General features: G+C 41.1%; 2 protein-coding genes across 2 annotated transcripts; one reads left to right on the plus strand and one right to left on the minus strand.

Annotated features, from left to right (window-relative positions):
* Window positions 1-1,276: 1,276 nt before the first annotated feature.
* KY384_003988 (uncharacterized protein) lies at window positions 1,277-2,485 on the minus strand (the record flags this gene model as incomplete). Its single annotated transcript, XM_044812497.1, has 1 exon — window positions 1,277-2,485. The coding sequence occupies one exon, from the start codon at window positions 2,483-2,485 to the stop codon at window positions 1,277-1,279; it is 1,209 nt and encodes a 402-aa protein (XP_044670560.1).
* An 864-nt stretch (window positions 2,486-3,349) lies between these two features.
* Window positions 3,350-5,110, plus strand: KY384_003989 (uncharacterized protein; the record flags this gene model as incomplete). Its single annotated transcript, XM_044812498.1, has 1 exon — window positions 3,350-5,110. The coding sequence occupies one exon, from the start codon at window positions 3,350-3,352 to the stop codon at window positions 5,108-5,110; it is 1,761 nt and encodes a 586-aa protein (XP_044670561.1).
* Between the last annotated feature and the right edge of the window lie 14,790 nt (window positions 5,111-19,900).

The following is a 19,900-nucleotide window of genomic DNA, read 5'->3' on the forward strand; positions in this document are numbered from 1 at the left end:
ACAAAAGCATACTCCATCGTGTAGTATCATTACACGCGAAACATCTCACCACCTATGAGAGAACGTAAACGAACTACGACAAAAACCAAGCGGTGTAATGGCTGGAATGTCCACCCCATCACACAATTCGCATCACACTTCCATACCCGCCTCCTCATGGCGGTGAATCAACATTACGAGACATGCGCATATGCTAAGACTTCGTTAACCTCACACAAGCTGGGGCGGAACGGCAGGTGAATTAGCTACCTAGGTCACGTACCTCACAGCGGTGTGAACAGACTGAGACATGAGCGATGGTGTCTTTTGCCACTTCTCAAGCTGCATGTGTTTGGGTGGTCTGTGCTGTGGAATATTCACCTACCTCCTCGACTGAGCTGGTGAAGATTTTCGTCTACGTTAGGATCAAGAATTCGGAGTGCGTATCTTCAACAGCTGTACTCTTCAAGTATATCGAAGTCACGTAGCGAGAAGCTGGAAGATCGGAGAGGGGGCGGGGCAAACAATGCATACATTACTACTATCTATCCCTTAAAAGATGTGCTGATTGATACTCACGGCCCAAGGAGCGCTTTCGCCTCTGGTACCTCTCCAAGCATTGACCAATCCTTTGCATAGAAATCAAATCTTTGCATACGAAACATATTGAACATGTCCACGGCTTAGTCTGCCTCCCTAATGAAACATTTTCTTCTCTGTTCCATCCCAGGTTGATGAGAGTTCACGGCCTGCAGTTTTCAGCTGTAGTGCCTCTCCGGAAGGACCATCTTCCTTCACTACCACAACCATTGTAAAAGAGACTTGACGACCCACAATCCTAGACTGTGGTGCCTTCCTAGCAAACACTCTTTCCCTTGCAACACTCACTGTAGTTACAAAACAACCAGCCCAAAGTCTTGCACCAACTTCCGTGCCTTTCCATGGCCAGTTAAACATATCGCTCTGAGTCCACACGGTGATTTCCGCCGCTCCAGCTTTTTAATTGTTTATCGCATCATACCTTTTTTCAAGGTTTTTTTTTTTTTGGAACTTCATCATGCTTGATAAAACATGAGTCGATGTTGAAATAGTAGATGCAAAGCAAACTCGGCGGAATAAAGTTGCTGCTCCATCAGACAAGGGGCACATTGGTCTCTCCTAGAAATGTTCGATTTTGTTGCTCCGCGCGCATTTGCAAAAATCAAGCATGTCCTTCAGAATATAACAATTGCTGTTAAGATCCCACTGCCAGCGAGACGTACACTCTTCCTCGTTGTCAAAGACTTTTCGCACCTGACTAAACCGTAATTACAGACAACTTCGCAAAGTCGTCCATGGCCATTACCCTATGCTGTCCATTGCAGTGGAGCAGTTCGACTGAATTCTTCTTGCGCAAATTGAGCGACACCGCGACACCTGGCCTGGAGCGCGTGCAGGGACGGCGTGGTGTTTGTGTGTTTGCTTCATTCGTCGTCTGAGATGTAGAGTGAGGCGCCTTCTTCTTTTTCTTGTCTGCCTTCTGTACGGTACGGTGAACAGGCTGCTCTTCCACTTTGTTCGTCATCTCTACCTCGGGAGGTGGCGTCGTCTCATCTTTGTTAGCGACCTGTTCTGCAAGTGGCATTGTTGCCTTCTTCTCTCCGCCGACGCGGTCTGGTGTAGGAGATCGTGATTGCTTTTCCTCTTTGTTCATCGCTTGCGCTGCACGACGAGGTTTGTCTTTCTTTTCTTTGTTGATCATCTGTAATGTATTTGGTTTGGGTTTGTCCACCGTCCATTGGTCCTGTGGAGTCTGATTGTCCAGGTCCATGCCAAATTCCATGCAATCCATATCTGTATCAGTATCCTCAGAAAGGTCCATGCCCCGGTCCAAGTCTGCAAAGTCCCACGAACCTGACATCGGAATTGCATCGGGAGTGCCTGATCGAGATCTCTTACGAGGCTTTGCTATGTCCGCCTCGACCTGTAAGTCATGTTCTTCTTCGTCAGATGTACGCTTGCGCTTCTTCAAAACCACATATGAGGCTTGGGAGAAGGAAGGCGGTGCGAGAGCTGTGGGACGATCCTTTTGCAGCAATTCCAGGTGCACTTGCTTCTTCGCTTGCTCGAGACAGTACCGTTCGTGTTTCCGATCGAGCTCATCGGCCAAACTACACTCCAATTCATATTGACGATCCTCTTGCCGAAGCATCTCATTGAGGTCCGCCTCCTCCTCAATCAGGTCCTGACACTTTATCATCTCTCCATCCACCATGACGTATTCTTTGTGAACATTGTTTTTCTGGAATTGCCTCCATTCATAGGTTATGTTTCCCTGTCGGGAAAGTAGGTGCTGGTCCCTATCCTTTTCTGGCTTCATCAACTCGCCTTTGATAATATCGTCTGCCTTGTCTAGGCGGTCGAGGAAGTTTCGCGCGTTCTGGCGTCTCACTTCAATCGGGAGGATAGCGGGAGGCTTGTGATGGTACGTGGCGTACATGTAGTCACAGTTTGGTTCAGGTGACATGGCTTTGTCAATCTGGGTGACTTCTGACTTTGAGGATGATGAATGCATCGTAAATGGAGGGTTATTGCTGACTTGTATCTCCGTGATGTGGAATAAGTTCTGCGTGGATGTGGTATGAAAGATGAGAGTTTGTTGCTGAGTGTGAATTTGAATGCAGGGTTTTTTGTCGATGAGCAGATTTGGTGAGGTGAATGAAGAAAGGAAGGGAAGAAGATGAAAGATGTCCAAGGCGTTTTGGAAGTGTCTGCCAAGACCCATAACAGGAGTGTCACTCACGAACACATGAGGTCACGCCTAGTCGACGCTCACGCCTGAACCGCAACATGTGCCGTTGATAAGCGTAGGATTCTCCGTGGTGACACGTGAGAAGACAACACTGTGTGGATTCAGAAACTTCCACCTTCAACAATGTCTACAAATCCTGAGACTAGGCCATTCTGTCGTAGCCTTACAGTGTATATCCCTTATCTGGCACGACACCATCACTGTGGCGTGATCGAACATTGAAATCTCACCGAGACCTCTGGAGCTCACAGCACTCACGTCTTAACCCTGTCTCACCCCACCCGTGATACAAGCTATACACGTTCCTCGACACAATAAGCATAATGGCACTCTTACAGGCTTGGTTTTCTGGGTATATAAAGCTGCTTCCCTCCAGATCTTCTTTTTTTATTTCAACCCAACCCGACTGTCCAAGTCTCACAGCATTTCAATCGCGAATATCACGGCTCACAGCTCGTTCACGACAACTACTTCACTGCTCTTACAACTGTCCATATCATCACCACCACTCTTATCACCACTGCAAGAGCTTTCAGTTTCGTCTTCGCTTCTTAGCTTAATCACCTGCAGCACTTCACAATGGACAAGACAGACAGCAAGTCATGGGAGGTGAGGCTCTTCGGAGAACGACTATCAGAGCGCCCGTCGAATCGTGATCATGCCATCGGTGAGCGCCTACAGAAGGACAGTATAGCCAGTAACAACACCGAGAGAGGACTCTATCAAGCAACAAATTCTCCGGGACAACATGATGATGCCTTCTTGAGGATGACTCCTCGGGGTCATGCAGCAGTATCAGGATTCCATGACCTCGTCAAGCTTCGTAACACGGAGCAGCTGACTTCACTTCAAGCTCAGTACATACATGTGACAGGCAGGAATCATGTATCAAAGATAGAGGCGATTGTCGATTCCGAAACCGAAAGCACCATTGGCCATAGGCTTCACCACCGCGAACTTTATGAAGGACACTTTGTCCTCGGATGGCACCTTAAATCCTTAAGTCGACCTGGAAGGTTTGTCTTCGGCCTCGGACTGGCAGGATCAGATGACGGAGGCTCAGATATCCTGCTCGCTCCACCATGTTCTCCGTGGTCTGACTTTATCCAACGACAACACTTTACAATGCAGATGCATCCTCTAACGGGAGCATGGACAATCAAAGCGCGTGCCAAGATGAGAGTCGGCACGGCTGTTCTCGAGCCAGGTACATCAACCTGTCTGTCTAGTCCCTCGACAGAAATTGAAATCAATGGTATGCTATTCACTCTAGAATTTCTCGTCGAGACCAGGGAGCAAAAGCGGACCTACATCGAAGCGAGGGACAAAGCTCTCATAAAGCAATCTTCCTTCCCAGGTTCTCGTGGCTCCGCGATACCCTTCAAGACCGATATGTACTTTCATGAGGCACTATGCAGTGGTACAAGCATAGGTTGTGGATCATTTGGAATGGTTTCTGAAGGGTATCATCCAGAGACTGGCGACCCTAGGGTCATCAAGCAAATTTCAGTCAAAGATAGTCCAAGTCGCTTGACCGTACAAGATGAGATAAAGGCTTTGAAAGAACTCCAAGGGCATATTGGCATCACAAAACTCTTTAGCGTTGAGACGCTACGTGGAAACGCGACCTTGACGGAAGACATTCCTTACCAGGTCTACCTTATCCAAGAGAGGGGCATTTCCTTCACCAACTTACCAAATACTTTTGGTAATTTCCATGCACACCGGAACGCATGTTTGATGTGGGACCTCTTGATGGGACTCCATGCAATACATTCCAAAGGTTGGATGCATCGCGACATAACACGCGCAAATATCTTGTACTTCAACGAAAACCCACCCCGGGCAACTTTGTGCGATTTTGGAAAGGTGTGCTTCGAAGTCAACAGCACTGACTATCGCATCGCCGCTTCAATCTATCTACCTCCGGAGGTCAATGGAAGTAGGCGATATGACAAGTCCATTGATATCTGGATGCTTGGCCTGGCATTAGCTAGCCAATTTTACAACATGAACGCCACTCCCAAGCACGCCAACACGTATCCAGGCTTTATAAAACGCTTGCAACAGGACAAGACATCCTTCATACCAGGATTGCTCGCTATCATGATGGCATGGAACCCGGCAAATCGCCCAACAGCATCACAGCTTCTGAGACATCCGGGTTTTCAGCCCATCGCGGCGCTCAAACGTGGAGCAATGGGAGGGAGTAAGCGCTCTCACTCGAACACAGAGACTCCCAACGGTGGAGCATCGAAACGAATCAAGCCAATCGAGGAAGATGGCAAGGTCACAGATGAAGAGGTCCTCAGGCTAGGAGGAGACACTCAAGCTGGTTAGATTACGCCATTGGTGCCTTTCGTATCGGTAGGTAGCCGAAGGCCACGTCGATTATCGCCGGTCTTGAAAAGTGAATAAATCTGAGAGTAACACACACAACAATAGTGTGTGAAACAAAAAGGGTTCGAAGCCCCTAAATATATATATACCAACAGCCCAGCGCTTGCGACATTTCACTTGTCGAAGACTGCCGCATTCTTCCTCATCCTGCAATCGGGGTTCACACCAAAGTGGAGATAGCGGAAACAACGGACGCGTCCACCCAAACTCAGATGCTATCAGAGAATGCAGATCCATTTACCTTCCCCTCTACCACGGCGTCTGTCAGTCACGTCGAGTTTCGACCGAGCTCCAGCATAGAGACTCAGCATTGGTGAAAGAAAATTTCAGAAAATACAATGATAAGATACAGAGTTTGCGATGTCAGCTTCACTCACATACAAAATTGGGAGGATACTAATGATCTAGCTTGGGCTTTGCTCATGCGGAAAATCAGTCCTACAATACGCCATTTCTTTGATCACAAGGCAAACCCCCAACAATATAAAATGATTACCAAATCATCATAAGTCTATCATACGATACATCTTGTGTTTAGCAAAGAAGTGAAGCTACCGAAAGACACCCTTCCATCCCCGAGCTGGCTGTTGAGAGCTAGTGCGGTCACACCTTCTGCTCGATTTGCATTGGAAAAAGGGTCCATGATCCAGAGCGAAAACCTCCTTGCCCCTATTGTTGGAGGACACTCTTTACACTACGTCCTCGACATGAAGACGAAGAATTATCGGAGGCGTTCTTAGAGCACACCCGCCAAAATCAAAGCGAATAGCTGACGAGCTTCTCATCTCTATGCTCGCCTGGAACTCGCCGCAACGATGAACCGCGTCTCAGCACTAACGAAAGCTGTCTGAAGCAAGACGGCGAGCACACCGTCACACAATCATAGTTGACTTTTGACTGCGACTCGCCATGTCAAGTCATTCTTGTGGTGAGGAGCAGAAGCATGTGTGAGTACGAAGCCGTCGATACACAGCGGAGTCACGAGATGAGGATAGGGCGTCGCCGCCCCTAAATATATAACACCCTGACTAATGACAGACACTCCCCATAGCAGGATGGAAGGGAGGCATTTCATGATGTCAGCAGAGATATCCGTCATTGACCTGATCATCTCGGATCTAGGGGCGCAGTTCCCAAAGCCTCTAAGCTCATGCGGCTACACTATGGTGGCGAAAGGGACAATGTTCCACAAAGCATTGACTCCAGCAGCAACGACGGCTAGGATACTGCAGATGACCAATGGCGTCTTAGCTGCTGGGAGCATTGCGGTGTCCAACCCCTGGCGTGGCTCGAATCTGGAACAAGAGCTGAGATCAAAACATGTCGGCTGGTGGTAGACAGTGCCCCCGAGGATGATGAGAGGAGATCAAGTGCTTTCTAAGTTCATCGAAGACCTAAAGCGATATACAGGACACCCCCAATCCTAACTCTCATAGAAGTGAAAAGCAGTGCTCACCATCGCTCCTCAGCAACATCTCCCATTCTCCAATCCAGGCGATGGAAGACGGCGAAAGATCTAAATATATATAACATCCAGCATCGCCACGGTGCTCCTGCAGCTAGCCAGTCAGCGACGCTGCACGTGCTTCCTCCCCTCCCCCCCTCCCTCCCCCCTCCCCCACTCCTTTCCCCGGACGTGCAGCTACGACTACCAGACATTCCGAGCAGAGTCAGACGAAAGCTCTTTGATCAATTATGTCGGGCAATCGAGACGCAGAAGATCAATGTTGGCTCAACCAACAGAGATATCCGCTCACTTTTGGGAAGGTTGGATCTAAAGATACCAATGTGGATCCCACTTCACAACCGCAAGCTTCTGCTCCAACCCACAGGTGTCCAGATATCAAAAGGTTACGCAGAGGTCGCCGCAGAGCGCGTCCGCATCGATCGGTTTCCTTAGAGGGCGGTGGGGGAAGCAGCATTACCTACTGACCAGACAGGCTGGATCCACTTTCGCCGTGACTTTTCGAATCAGCGCGCAAGTTGAGGTCGCGAATGCGAGAGATGCCGCAGAGTGGGCGTGGTATGCAAGATGACTCAGTGCATATGGTGGGTTGTGGATGAGAGGAGGGGGGAGGACGCCAATCAATCTCGACGCCCAACGCTGGCCCTGTCGTCCTTAATAGTCAGAGCTCTGTAACTGTGGTTGGGCTACTGCAAGAAGGCGCCGTACTGCATCGCTGGCTGGGTGCTGGTTCATGCGGTGGTCAGATTTTGTGGTAGTAAGATGGTAGCTGTGACAATGCTGCTCATCTTGGCTATGTTGGGGTGGCGACGATACAAAGGGCAAGGTGGGTGGGTGGGTATGAAAATCAGGAACGTCACAACCAACGCGGCATGGACGACGACGGCGACGATGATCCACCAGATGAAGGCCGTGGAGACACTGGGATGAGGGATGCCGATAGCGACGACGGTGGTTTAAAAATCAGGAACCTCACGACCAACGTGGCGGCGACGATGAAGACACCGAAATGAGGGATACCGATGGCGACGACGTGTAAAAGAGAGAGTGGTTTTTGGATGGAATCGATGTCGATGTCGCGTTGCTGGTAACATAGTTCTCCCACTGGGAGTTGACGGTAAGAGATACTGTGATACATCAAGTGCAACATCCTGCGAGGATGGTTGATTAGGAGAACATATTTAAACAAGAGTAGAAAAGGCTGCAGTGGCTCTTTTGATGATCTTATTTGCGAACATTCTCAGGGTTGAAAGTTATGTAAGAGGTTGTGAAGGGTTGGGAATGTATTGGTTTGATGTATGATGTGCACTGTATTTCTTGAATTTACGGAGACGGGAGATTTCTAACGTGCATGAAAGGCTTGGTCGAATGCGTAGATCATAGGAGCTTCTCGATGGATTCGGTACTGTCTTAATTGAATATCACCCAAGACGAGAATAATTGTATTATTTTAGAGGATCCCTATTATTGTTTTATATCTGCGCTGGATCACTGAGAACCACTACGTAAAGATCTTTAAAAACACTGTCATTCTCACGCCCCGCTCTCGTTTTTGAACAGGATTCAGTCCCCGCTAAGATTTCTTGATACTTTACGGACAACGACACAGTAAAGTGGGGTTGTCAAGTAGCGTCTGCAGAAATCTTCCACCCCATTGTCCTATAGGTGAAGACCTCTGTTTGATATCTACTCATTTCAACCTTCTACCCAAAGCCAACGCGCCTCCGCTGTCTTGATAACCAACCGAGCATAACGCCTACAATCTAGCTTCGCACGCCCTTTCCCTCCAGTCCGTGCTCAACGTCTAGAGAATGGGTACACATCTTCTTCACCAGAGCTCCAACTACTCATCGCTGACGCTTGTAAGATTCACGAGGAACAATCGCATGGCGGTATTCAGAAGATGACAACAGAGGGACATGGACGATAGAAAGTGAATCTAAGCCAACACTTATGGCTGTGATGATCGCTATCAGTGTTTGCTGCGTGCTTGTGTCCTTGGCTGTGGCTTACCTGCTACTCTTTCTGCTTCCTCACGTTGAGGCAGGGTTTCGGCAGATCTGGTCAAACTCAGCAGATCTGATTGCAAGCTGGAAATCTTGGAGAGCGTACATTCGACAGCAAGCTAGTGTTGCTTCTACGCTTACGAGATCTTCAAGTCGGCGGAATGCTCTGCGATTGCAACAAGCCTGGAGCGTTCTGGTGGATGGCCTGCTATACGTACTCGCGGCACTTTTACTGGATCTTATGGCGGAGTGTCGGAGTGGAGTCTACCGGAAGCTAAGGACAGTCTGGCTTGAGAGCGCAGTCTACGAGGATCTGAGGATAACTCGGTCGTATATCGGGCCTACGATGAATACTGGCGTTGGGCAAGCAATGTATCGGTTGCTGAGGAGTGTGTTGCATTTTCCATGGTCGTCAATTCTAGAGAGGTTGCCCAAGTCACCCGCGTGTTGGCGGATTTTGCAAGTCTTTGCGTGGATTCTCTATAAGAGTTCTCCTTGCCTAATCACCACGTGGTTCTTTGATCGAGGCCCACTGATGGACGGAAATGGTCTGCGTAAACTGGCTGTTTTGGGCTATTGGGGTGTTGCGTGGGGGCGTCGAGAAGTATGCCGTAGGGCGAAGGTCGCGTACAAACGGTTCTTGATGGCTATAGCTCTTTTCATAGCATCTTATGCTCTTCGGCTGGTAAGTAATGGCCTGGATAGCTCTGTTTATACAGACTCATACCGATTAGGCACAATGGGCTGGACCTAAAATATCTATGATGCCGATCTTCCGCTCAGAGAAATGTTGGATATGTCATGACCGATTTTCGACTGGACATGAGAATCGTGTCATCCTTCGATGCGGTCATATACTCGGGGATCAATGCATAGCCATTTGGAAAGAATCCTATCGGTCGCAGGGTCGAGTAGCTAGGTGCCCATATTGTGACGAAATTGCGTCCTAAGACGCTGTGGGAACTGGTGTCGGGATCTGATTCTCCATGTTCGAAGCGTAATATCATGGGTACTTTGCGGTATATCTCTGAAATGATGTATTGTTTTCATCAGTCTTGACGTGTCTATCATTCTACGACGATTGCGACATCTGATGATTTTAACTTAGCTCAAAGCATCTAGGTATAAGGAGGGAGAACACAAACATCGACTCGTTGCGGAGACGAAGATAAACGAGCTTACCAATCAAGTCTCTAATTCACATAGATGTGTAACAAAGAAATTCCATTGCTCATTAGCTTGGCGCTGAAGTGGCCTTCTTCTAGGTAACTATGATAGTCCACCAATGCCATGGATTCTGAGTTTTGTTACTGTGTCGACCGTATCCACAGATTCGCGTCGCGTCCACCTTTTGAGAATCGACACCCTTCATATTTGCCACTTTGTTGACGTCAATTGCCGTCTGAAAACAACAAGACGCGTAGAGGAAGTTTTCAGTCTTTCCCGCGCTTCTTCTGCCCCAAATCCCTTGCAACCAGCTTTCAATCACGGACATAGCAGATTTTGGAATTTTCTGACATCATTGCAGCATCACTAGCAGGTCTCTTCGGCTATTCTTCGTCTTTATCTCTTGGAAACATTCCGTCATGGAGCCAGTGACACTCGCCAAAGTCATACAGACATCGTTTTTGCTACTAGCAGCCTATTCCATGCTATTTCTGCTTGATACGTTCTTTCAGTACATTGACGATTCCTTCACTTGTAGCATAAGTGATGTGACGAGATACTGGTGGGATTATCTCTACGTCTCCCATATGGATCCGCAAAGGGTGATTCCTGAAGAGTTCAAATCAGAATACTACGGACAGCAATGTGGCATCCTGGCCCACCTTTTATTCATCTTGGCTGCCTTTTTAGTGATTCCGACCTTTCACATACTCATTGTCTGGGTGATAGAATTGAGTCTGTACTGTCACATAAAGCTGGGCCAGTCGTACAAAAGTCGCAGATCTGGACATACTTTCTATGATCTCTACCACTCATCCCGCACTATCTATGGCAATACTTTGACCACAACAAAGCAACGATTCCCACACAGGATCTTTATGGTTTGTGACCGAAGTACTGTAGTCCCGGCTACCGATCCAGATGTAAGCCGCTATGAACTTTCCACGTATGACAGAATCTAACAAAATGAAGGACAAAAGCGATGAACAAAACCCTGCTCAGGAAACGAACATCAATATCAGTGTTCACGAATTCAGCGCAGCCACTTTCCTCCTCATATGGCTCATCCCTGGCATCATCATACTTGCGTCAGTCGCTTTAGTCGTCTGTTTCAAGCAGATGTACCGTCTCTATAGTATGCCAGAAGCATTGTGAGGACACGAACGGACGGTGAACGCTTCGTACATCGCGATCAAAGCCTGTCATGCCGGGCTACCGCCTGCTAGTCTATCTTCGGGCAGAACAGACTGATAACATGCGACAAGGCCAGGGACATTGGACCTACCAATTCAACATCTTCGAAAACTTTTGAAACTGCAGGATTAGTCTTTCTGGATTTTGCCGAATTAAAAAAGCTGAGGGCTAAAGTCAGGGTACAATATAGGATTCGGAATTGACCCACCAGTTCACCAATCACGCAAATCTCGATAAGCTGGCGCTCACGCGTGCTCTGAGTGGCGACTTCTGGGTTTCCAGTGAGAAACATTCGCATAATTCTCAGCTCTATTGCACAACCCAGCAGTGGGTCATTCGACTCAACCACAGAACGTATAATGTCAGGACCCCAAAAGCAAATCGATGCGAATTGAAATAGCAGTCATGAATGGAAGGTCTAAAGCAAATTACTTTACGAGAGTTCACGAAAAGCCACTTGTTGTGTGTGTTCAAAATTCGCGCGGATAGAAGAGGGTCAATCTACTCGCACTTAGTGGTCTAACGAGCTTGGACATAATGATGTAATGAGTCATAAATCTAATATTAGCTGTGCCGGCCTAGGGTTTAGAAGTCTAAAAACCTCGCTGCCGAGTATCTACACTAGCTAAAAACTAACTTTCTTGCTAGCAAAGCCATGCAGCTGCCCTTAGGCTAGCTAAACCCCCTACTAACATAGCTTTAAAATTTATATTTATAAATCTATATATAAAAATAGTAAATAGGTATTCTAAAAACCCCTAATTAATAAAAATAATTATAAAAATAATAGAGTAAAAACTATTAAAATACTATATAAAAGCCTAAGGAATTAGGCAAAATAAGCTCTTAGCTTACTAACTTTTAGTTTAGCTAAATCCTTTAATAATTTAATAAGCTTAAATATAATAATATAATAAATTATAAATCTAATATTAACTATATTAGCTTAAAATTTTAAAAGTTTAAAAACTTTGCTATTAAATATTTATATTAGCTAAAAACTAATTTTCTTATTAATAAAACTATATAGCTACCTTTAGGCTAGCTAAACTTATACTTAAACTTAGCAGTTAAGTAACTACTTTAAAAAAGTAAAGTTAAAAAATATAGTTTTTTAATAATAACTATATAAAGTAATAAGAAATATTTAAATATAGCTAATAAATTATTTAATAAAAAATTAATATAATAAGTATAAGCTTCTAATTTTTAATAGCTTAGGAACTAAATACTATAATTTAATAAGCTATTTCTTTTAGCTTAAGTCGTTATTTCTTTTTTAAATAAATATTTTAAATAGTAGCTTTATAAACTATAATTTTATAATATAAAGTATAATTTATTAATAATAATCTCTTATATAAATAAGCTTAATAATAGCTAAAATAGCGGGAAACTAGCTGAAAATATTATTAAAAAAATAATATAATAAGTTAATTAAATATATATTATTATTTATTTTAGTAATATATAAAGTATTATTTTTTTAATATAAGTTATTTTTTTAAGCTTAAAGTTTTTAATATAAAATAGTAAAAAGAATTTAAATATAGTTAATAGATTATTTAAAAAAGAATTAATATAATATATATAAGCTTTTAATTTTTAGCAGCTTAAAAGCTAAATATTATAGTTTAATAGGCTATTTTTTTTAGCTTAAGTTGCTACTCATTTTTTAAATAAATATCCTAAATAATAGCCTTATAAGCTGTAGTTCTATAATATAAAGTATAACTTATTAATAGTAATCTTTATATAAATAAGCTTAATAATAGTTAAAATAGTAGGGAATTAGCTTAGGATATTATAAAAAAAATATAATAAGTTAATTAAATATATATTATTATTTATTCTAGTAATATATAAAATAATATCTTTTTAATATAGGTTACTTTTTAAGCTTAGGAGTTTTAATATAAAGTAATTTTTATATAAAATAATTAATAGTCTTATTAAATACTAGTAAAGGAAATTAAATATTAAGTTTTTAATATTATATATAATTTTATCTAAATATAAAAAGCCTATAAATACTAAGTAGAAAGCAATATATTTAAAGTTTAAATAATTTTAATTAATATATTTTTAATAATAAATTATTATTTTTTAATATTATATTTACTATAAGTTTTGCGAATTCTATTAATAATATGTCTAATTAACTAGCTAGAGAACTTATAATTAAAATAGTTATTATTAAATCCCTATCTTATATACTTTAACTTTATTTTTATAAAGTATACTTTTATTATTTTTAGCTAAATCTAAAAATAGGAATAATTAATAAATTATTTATATAAGTTTTTTTTTATTACTAGTATAATGAATTCTAAGTTTCTAAATATATAAAACTTAAAATAGCTATTTTAAATATTTATAAATATAGTATATATATTCTTTACTAAGCTATAGTTAAAAACTTTAATAAGCTTTAATAAAATTAAAGGTTAGGATTATTAGTAAAAAAGCTTAAATACTAATATAGCTATAATTTTATAAAACTTATTAACTAAAATTAATTATTAATAATTTTCTTAAAATAGAAATAAAAGAAATTATTAGCTAGAATATTTATTTTTCCTATTAGCTAATTAGTTTTTAAATTAATATTAAAAGCAGCAATAAATAAGGCTATTTTCTTAATAATAGCTATTATTAGTTTTTTTATAGAAAGTTTTTTATAACTATAATAAATTAGCTTATTATCTTTTATTATATATATAGTCTAATTTGCTAGTAGCTTTTTTTATTAAATTAAAGTATTTAAAATTATAAATACTTCCTAGAATTAAATATTTATAAAAGTTAATATTTAAAAAAGGCGTATAATTATAAATTCTAAGGTTAATAAATTAATAAAGTTTATAAATAAAAAATATCTAAAACCTTTTATAAAAATAGTATTTAATTAAAAAAAGAACTTTTAATAGAATTTTAAAATATATTTAAAATAATAATTATTATAATAGAATAGCAAGGTGTTCTATTTTTTTAAGTTTAAATAAATATTTTTTTTAACTTTATACTAGGTTTTCTTTTTTATAAGAATATTATATATATATTTTAAGAAAAAGCATTTAAATTATATAACTTTTATAATATAAGTTAAAAGTCTAGTAAAGAAGTTAAGATTCTTATATAATACTAATTTCTTATTAAAGATATAAAAAAATTTTATTAAAGTTTTTTAAAGTTTATCTTTTAAAAATTTAATATATATCTCTATAATATTAATTTTAATACTTAGGAATTTTAGTAAAAAACTAATAATATCCTCTTCAATACCAATAGTTAAGCTAAGCTTTTTATAAATAATATTAAAATTATTATTATATTATTTTATATTAATATTTTCTAGCAAAACTATAAAGAAATTATTTAAATAATAAAGAATTATAAAATAATAAAATTTATAAAAGATAATATAATATAAGCTTTTAGCAAAAAGATTAAAAATAAAAAATACTATTTTTAAATTAAAGGGGAGGTAATAGTTAGCTTAATATATATTATTCTAATAGAAGCTAAGAAGCTATTACTTATTTATTACTATTAATATATATTAAAAAGTATTAAAAAGATTTTTTTTATAAGTATTGCTTTAAAGCCTATTTTAAGTATTATATTATTAATAACATTGAATTTAATATACTTAAAAGCTTTATTATTTATATTAATAAAGTTATTAATAGAATTGCCCTTTAAGTATAACAAATTATAAATATATTTAAATTTTTCATTATTTTTGAAGACTAAGCCTAAAAATAAAAAAATATAAAATAAAATTAAAGTTATAGCTATTTTTAGAAGCTAGTAATAAGTATTTTATTTTTCTATATTTTTTATAAAAGTTTCTAGATCTATTGCTATAAAAAAGTAAAGTATATTTAGTAGTAGCTAGTCTAAACCTCTATAGCTTATTTAAACTCCTATTTTTATAATTTATAAGATTTATTATATATAATATTTATTTAAATAATTCTATAGCTAATATACTTATTTATTATATAATAATAATAGTACTCTATTTAAAAAAGGGTTAATAAAGTTAATTATAAAATATTATAATTTTTCTAAAATACTACCTAATAAGGACGGAATTGCAAATAGTCATTTTAAATATAAAATCCTATCTTAGAAAAAGATTAAAATTTTATTTAAATTTTAATAATTTTTATTTTTATAATTATTATATTTAATAATTTTATATTTATTTTTATATATTCTATAAAAATATTATTAATAATAAAGTAATTTATAAAAACTTTTATAAATTTAATTATAGCAAATTTACTTGTTTTTTAACTTTATTAAAGTTATTAATAAGGTAGCTAAAGGAGTTATAACTTTAGCTTTTAAAAACTACTTATATTTTAAGTTAGCTCTAGCTTCTACTTAATATTTTAAATTATTTTATTATATTATTATTATCCTATTAATATAATACTTATTAAAAACTTTAATAGATTTTTTTATATAATATAATAAAAAAAACTATAAATAGTATTTATAATCTAATAACTTTTTATAAAAAGTTATATATCTATTTTAAGGGGTAAAATAAACTAAGATCTTTTTATAAATTAAGAAGCTATATATAATATTATATATAATATTAAATTCTTTAAAAATTAAATCTCTTATAAGTTATATAATTAAACTATTAATAAGTTTAATAAGATCTTTAGTTTGGAAAGTATTTTTCTAAATCTCTTTAATATATTTAAGGTTAAATTTAAAAATTTAGCCTTTAAGATTATATTAAAAAAGAGCTACTTATTATTTAATATATTTATAAAGCTTATATATAATTCTTACTATATAGGAAGGTATTTATAAAAATCTTTTACCTTATAATTTAAGTAGGGAGGGTATATAAAAAAGATATATTTAAAAGGAGGAAAAAATATAAAGTAGCCTTAATAAGGAAGGTACATAGTAGTTGGGAACTATAGTAGATTTTCTAAAAAAATCCCGATTATTATTTAAAAGTCTCTTACTTTTAACGTTATTAGTAAGTTGTAATTATAGATAGGAGGTAGTAGTATATAATATTATAAGCTAAAAGGAAAATTATTATAATTATAAACTCTTATTATTTGTAGATTTTTTAACTTTAGCGTTAGCGGCAATAAGGCTACCTACTATTTTATAGGCTTTAAATATTTATTTCTTTTTCTAAGAAAATAATATAGTAAGGAAAAAAAGCTCTAAGCAATAGAATTAAAAGCAAAGTATTATAATATTATATTAGTATAAACAACTAGCTATACTTAAAGTCGTATTCTAAAAACCCTTTAATTAACAGAAATAATCATAAGAATAATGGAGTAGGGGCTGCCAAAATACTATATAAAAGCCTAAGGAATTAGGCGAAATGAGCTCTTGGCCCACTAACCCCTAGTCTAGCTAGATCCTCATATGCGCCGACGATAAGAAAATGTACTTACCCCGCCTATTTGAGCTGTTGCAGGCCTCATTTCTTCCGGAGTTTCCACCTATTCAATTTACTGAATGCGTCATCTGCGAATACTAGGCGGCTGTATCGGAGAATGTGTTGTAATCCGAGACAGTCATACTGTCCACTTCCCAATACTACAACCTCATCTCTTTGTTATCGTGAAGCTATGTCTTATTGAAAATGTACCGACTGTGAAAGCAGCAGCGCCCAATGTCTAGAGCGCTACATGTGTGGCGAGGCTTTACATGACTCTTACCTATCCCCTAATTCGTAGTAGCGTGTCGCTCGTGTGGGTCTTTCGAGACATAATTATGTCTCTGCCCGCAAGCTTCAACCAAAGAATCTAGGTTGAAGGCGGACGTAGGATCTCTGATTTATTTATTTATTCTTCTTTCGGCGCAATTTCACATTTTGTTTCCATGCATTCGTCATTCAGTGCATGGGACCTCCTAGCACTTCATCACTCACTCCGATGGCAGGTCCGATTCCGCAGGGAATGGGCCTGTTCAACAGCATCCGTGTGTGCATCACAAGAGTATGGCGGTCTTTTTGGATGGGTCCACCCTGGACCTAATACAGAGTCCGATCGTCTCTCCGCATGGCCTGGTATCGCTCCCAGCGTCCATTCCAGACCATCTGCCGATGGCTCTGGCCAATTCCATGGACATTTAGTCTGCCGCCTCAACTCACTCCTCAGGCTTTCATCGACAATCCTCGACTGTCTGACATTCGTCAAGACGGTATGGGTACACGACTGTACACCCCGCTTTTTGCCAGACGGGACACCCCAACTCGATCCATATATCGACTGTACGAGATGCTGTGTGCACAATGGCATGATCTAGTCTCCGCAGAGGTTGAATATATCTACTTTCACCCCTGTCCAGCGTTCTTTGATCTCCAGACCATCCCGGATCCTGAGGATACCAACCCCGAGCGTTATGCCATCCTGGCGAGCACGGTGGAGGCGCTCGTAGATGCCTTCAACTGGAGGTTACAACTCGGAATACAAAGAGACCACAAACATGTTTACAGGCCTGACGTACCTGCAGAAGCTTTGTTCAGGGCGCCAGAGTGGACAAGGAAAGTTCCGCCTCTGGAGAAAGAGCTGGTGTTGTGCGAAGAGCCCAAGGACATGATCATTTTCAAGAAGAAACGCGTTACTCCATTTTCGAGAAGGAATATCAGTGCTCACAATGGATATTTCTATTCTGTCTAACGCGCTGGGAAATGTGCGCCGCAGGATTTTCAACTTTCGGAGGACTTCACTCCTGCCACCCTCGGCAGTATCCTATCACCTTGCCACGAGTCATGATTAACAGGCATTTATCCATTTGATTACAGTCGAATTGCGACTGTAAATACTTGCATCAACTGCCTAGGCCAAGAATTTGGGCAAGTGACAGCGCACATGTCTCCCTGTCTCATGCTCCGCTTGACTGGAGCACTGGGAGTCCAATACGCGCCTCTGCAGACTCCCCACTCGAAACATGTTTCAACAGCGGCCATGCAGGCACGCCACGTATCAGAGCGCGTCTAGCTCCCTGAAACATTCGCCTTGACACACAGCACAACCCACCTCCGCTGTGGTCGAATAGACCCCATCACACTCGGTGGAAGATGGAATTCAGCAAGACGACGCGACATCACGAGTCTTGCCACTAGATGGATGGATGGGAGGTTGTGACACTCAAAGGCCCCGCTCAAGATCACGTCGCCATGGACAACATCTGTCTTCCCCCCTTCCTTCTTCGTCTCACCCTCGAAGACCATCACTGCACGCTTCTCCAAGATCATACAACCCAACAGAGTAATCATGCACCTCCTCACCCCTCACACCATCGCGATCGCAAGCCTCGCAACCATCACCCTCACCCACCCTCTCACCACCCATCTCCCCTCCACCACGCCAACCAACCTCACCTCCCAACCCCACCACTCTCAGCTCCTCCCCCGCTCCTCCATCTTCCGCAACTGCTCCCCCTCCCAAACGACCATCCTCACCACCACCGCCTCCTCCGCCCTACAAATCACAAAATCCATGACATCCCCCACAAGATTCACCTCTTCAAACCCCTACGTCCGCGCCTTCTGGCCATCCTCCTCCCTAACCCCCCCTCCTCCCCCTCCTCACCCACCTCACCCTGGCTCTCCTACGGCCGCCAATACTTCGCCCGCATGGGCTCCAAACTGCGCATCGGCAGCTCTAACCCAGACCAGCTAATTTTCGACTGTAAGCCGGAGGAGGGAGAGTGCTGGCCTGGCGCGGTGGCGTTCACGGTGGCGGAGGAGAATCGGATGGGGTTCTGTCCGGTGTTTTTTGAGGGGTTCATCGATGCGGGGGATTTGCCGTGTCAAGATGGGGAGGGGTTGGGGTGGTATGATGCGAGAGGTAGGCCCCCTCTGTCTATGTGTTGATTCTGATTGTGAGGTTGGTTGGGTTGGGCTAATGATCGTTTGCGCGGCGGGGTGTAGAGCGCGCGCTCGTTCACGAACTCACGCATACGTTTATTGCGCCGCAGAGTCCGGATGGGAAATATCATTCCTTCCCGATGTATGAAGGCCCGTGAGTTTTCTCCTATCCCCTGCCTCCTGTTCCCTTGCCCAAATGGCAGCTTCGCTGACGCCCCCCTCCCCTCTAGAACTCAAGACGTTTCCCTTCCCAGCGGCGGGGGTGCTTACGGTCCCGACAACGCCGCCAAACTCGCCGCCGGTAAGTTTCCCGGTTTGAAACCCGAACTTGCGAGGGTGAATGCGGATAATTGGGCTCTGATCGCTTGGGGTGAGTGCATTTGCAGACTTCTCTACCTAGTTGTGTAAAGGCGGTGAGGGGCGAATGCTGATGTCGTGCTTGTGAACAGGAAATTACATTCACGACACGTGCGTAGCCAAGACGAAGAATCCGAACTTCAGGGTGCCGCCGACGTGAGGGGAGAATGGGGTGGGGCTCGATGAACGCAGGGCGTCGGCAGCGGTATAACTTCTTTTTCCATTGTAAAATATGTGTTTGCCGGGTTTGTGATTGGGGTGGTGAGCATTGGTGCTGATGACAAGTGACAAGGCCCTGTCACTTACGTTGGACGAGATGGGTTCAGAAATATATTTCTCGATAGCCCTGGTGGCTTTCAATTCTACTATAAATGATACATCAAGACCCTTGAGAAGGTGGACTTGAGATGCGGATCCTAGTGACCAGACGCAGCGTATTTAGAATACCCTCCAACGCATGCAATGCATCAGACTCAAATGATAGAGTACTCCGACTCTATAGCTGCACCATGTCCGAGAAGTGCCTGTGGAATGACTGGTAGTCATTGGGTAGCTCTTCTTGTCGCTCGCGCACAATATCCCACGAGATAACGACTGCGTCGGATACAGTGCAGGGAAGGTTCCATTTGGGAGGTGCTCAAACTCAGTCTCCTTCCAGGCATTCCCAA

Source organism: Bacidia gigantensis (assembly GCF_019456465.1).
Source record: "Bacidia gigantensis strain McMullin 20006 chromosome Unknown contig_210, whole genome shotgun sequence".
Classification (NCBI taxonomy): Eukaryota; Fungi; Ascomycota; class Lecanoromycetes; order Lecanorales; family Ramalinaceae; genus Bacidia; species Bacidia gigantensis.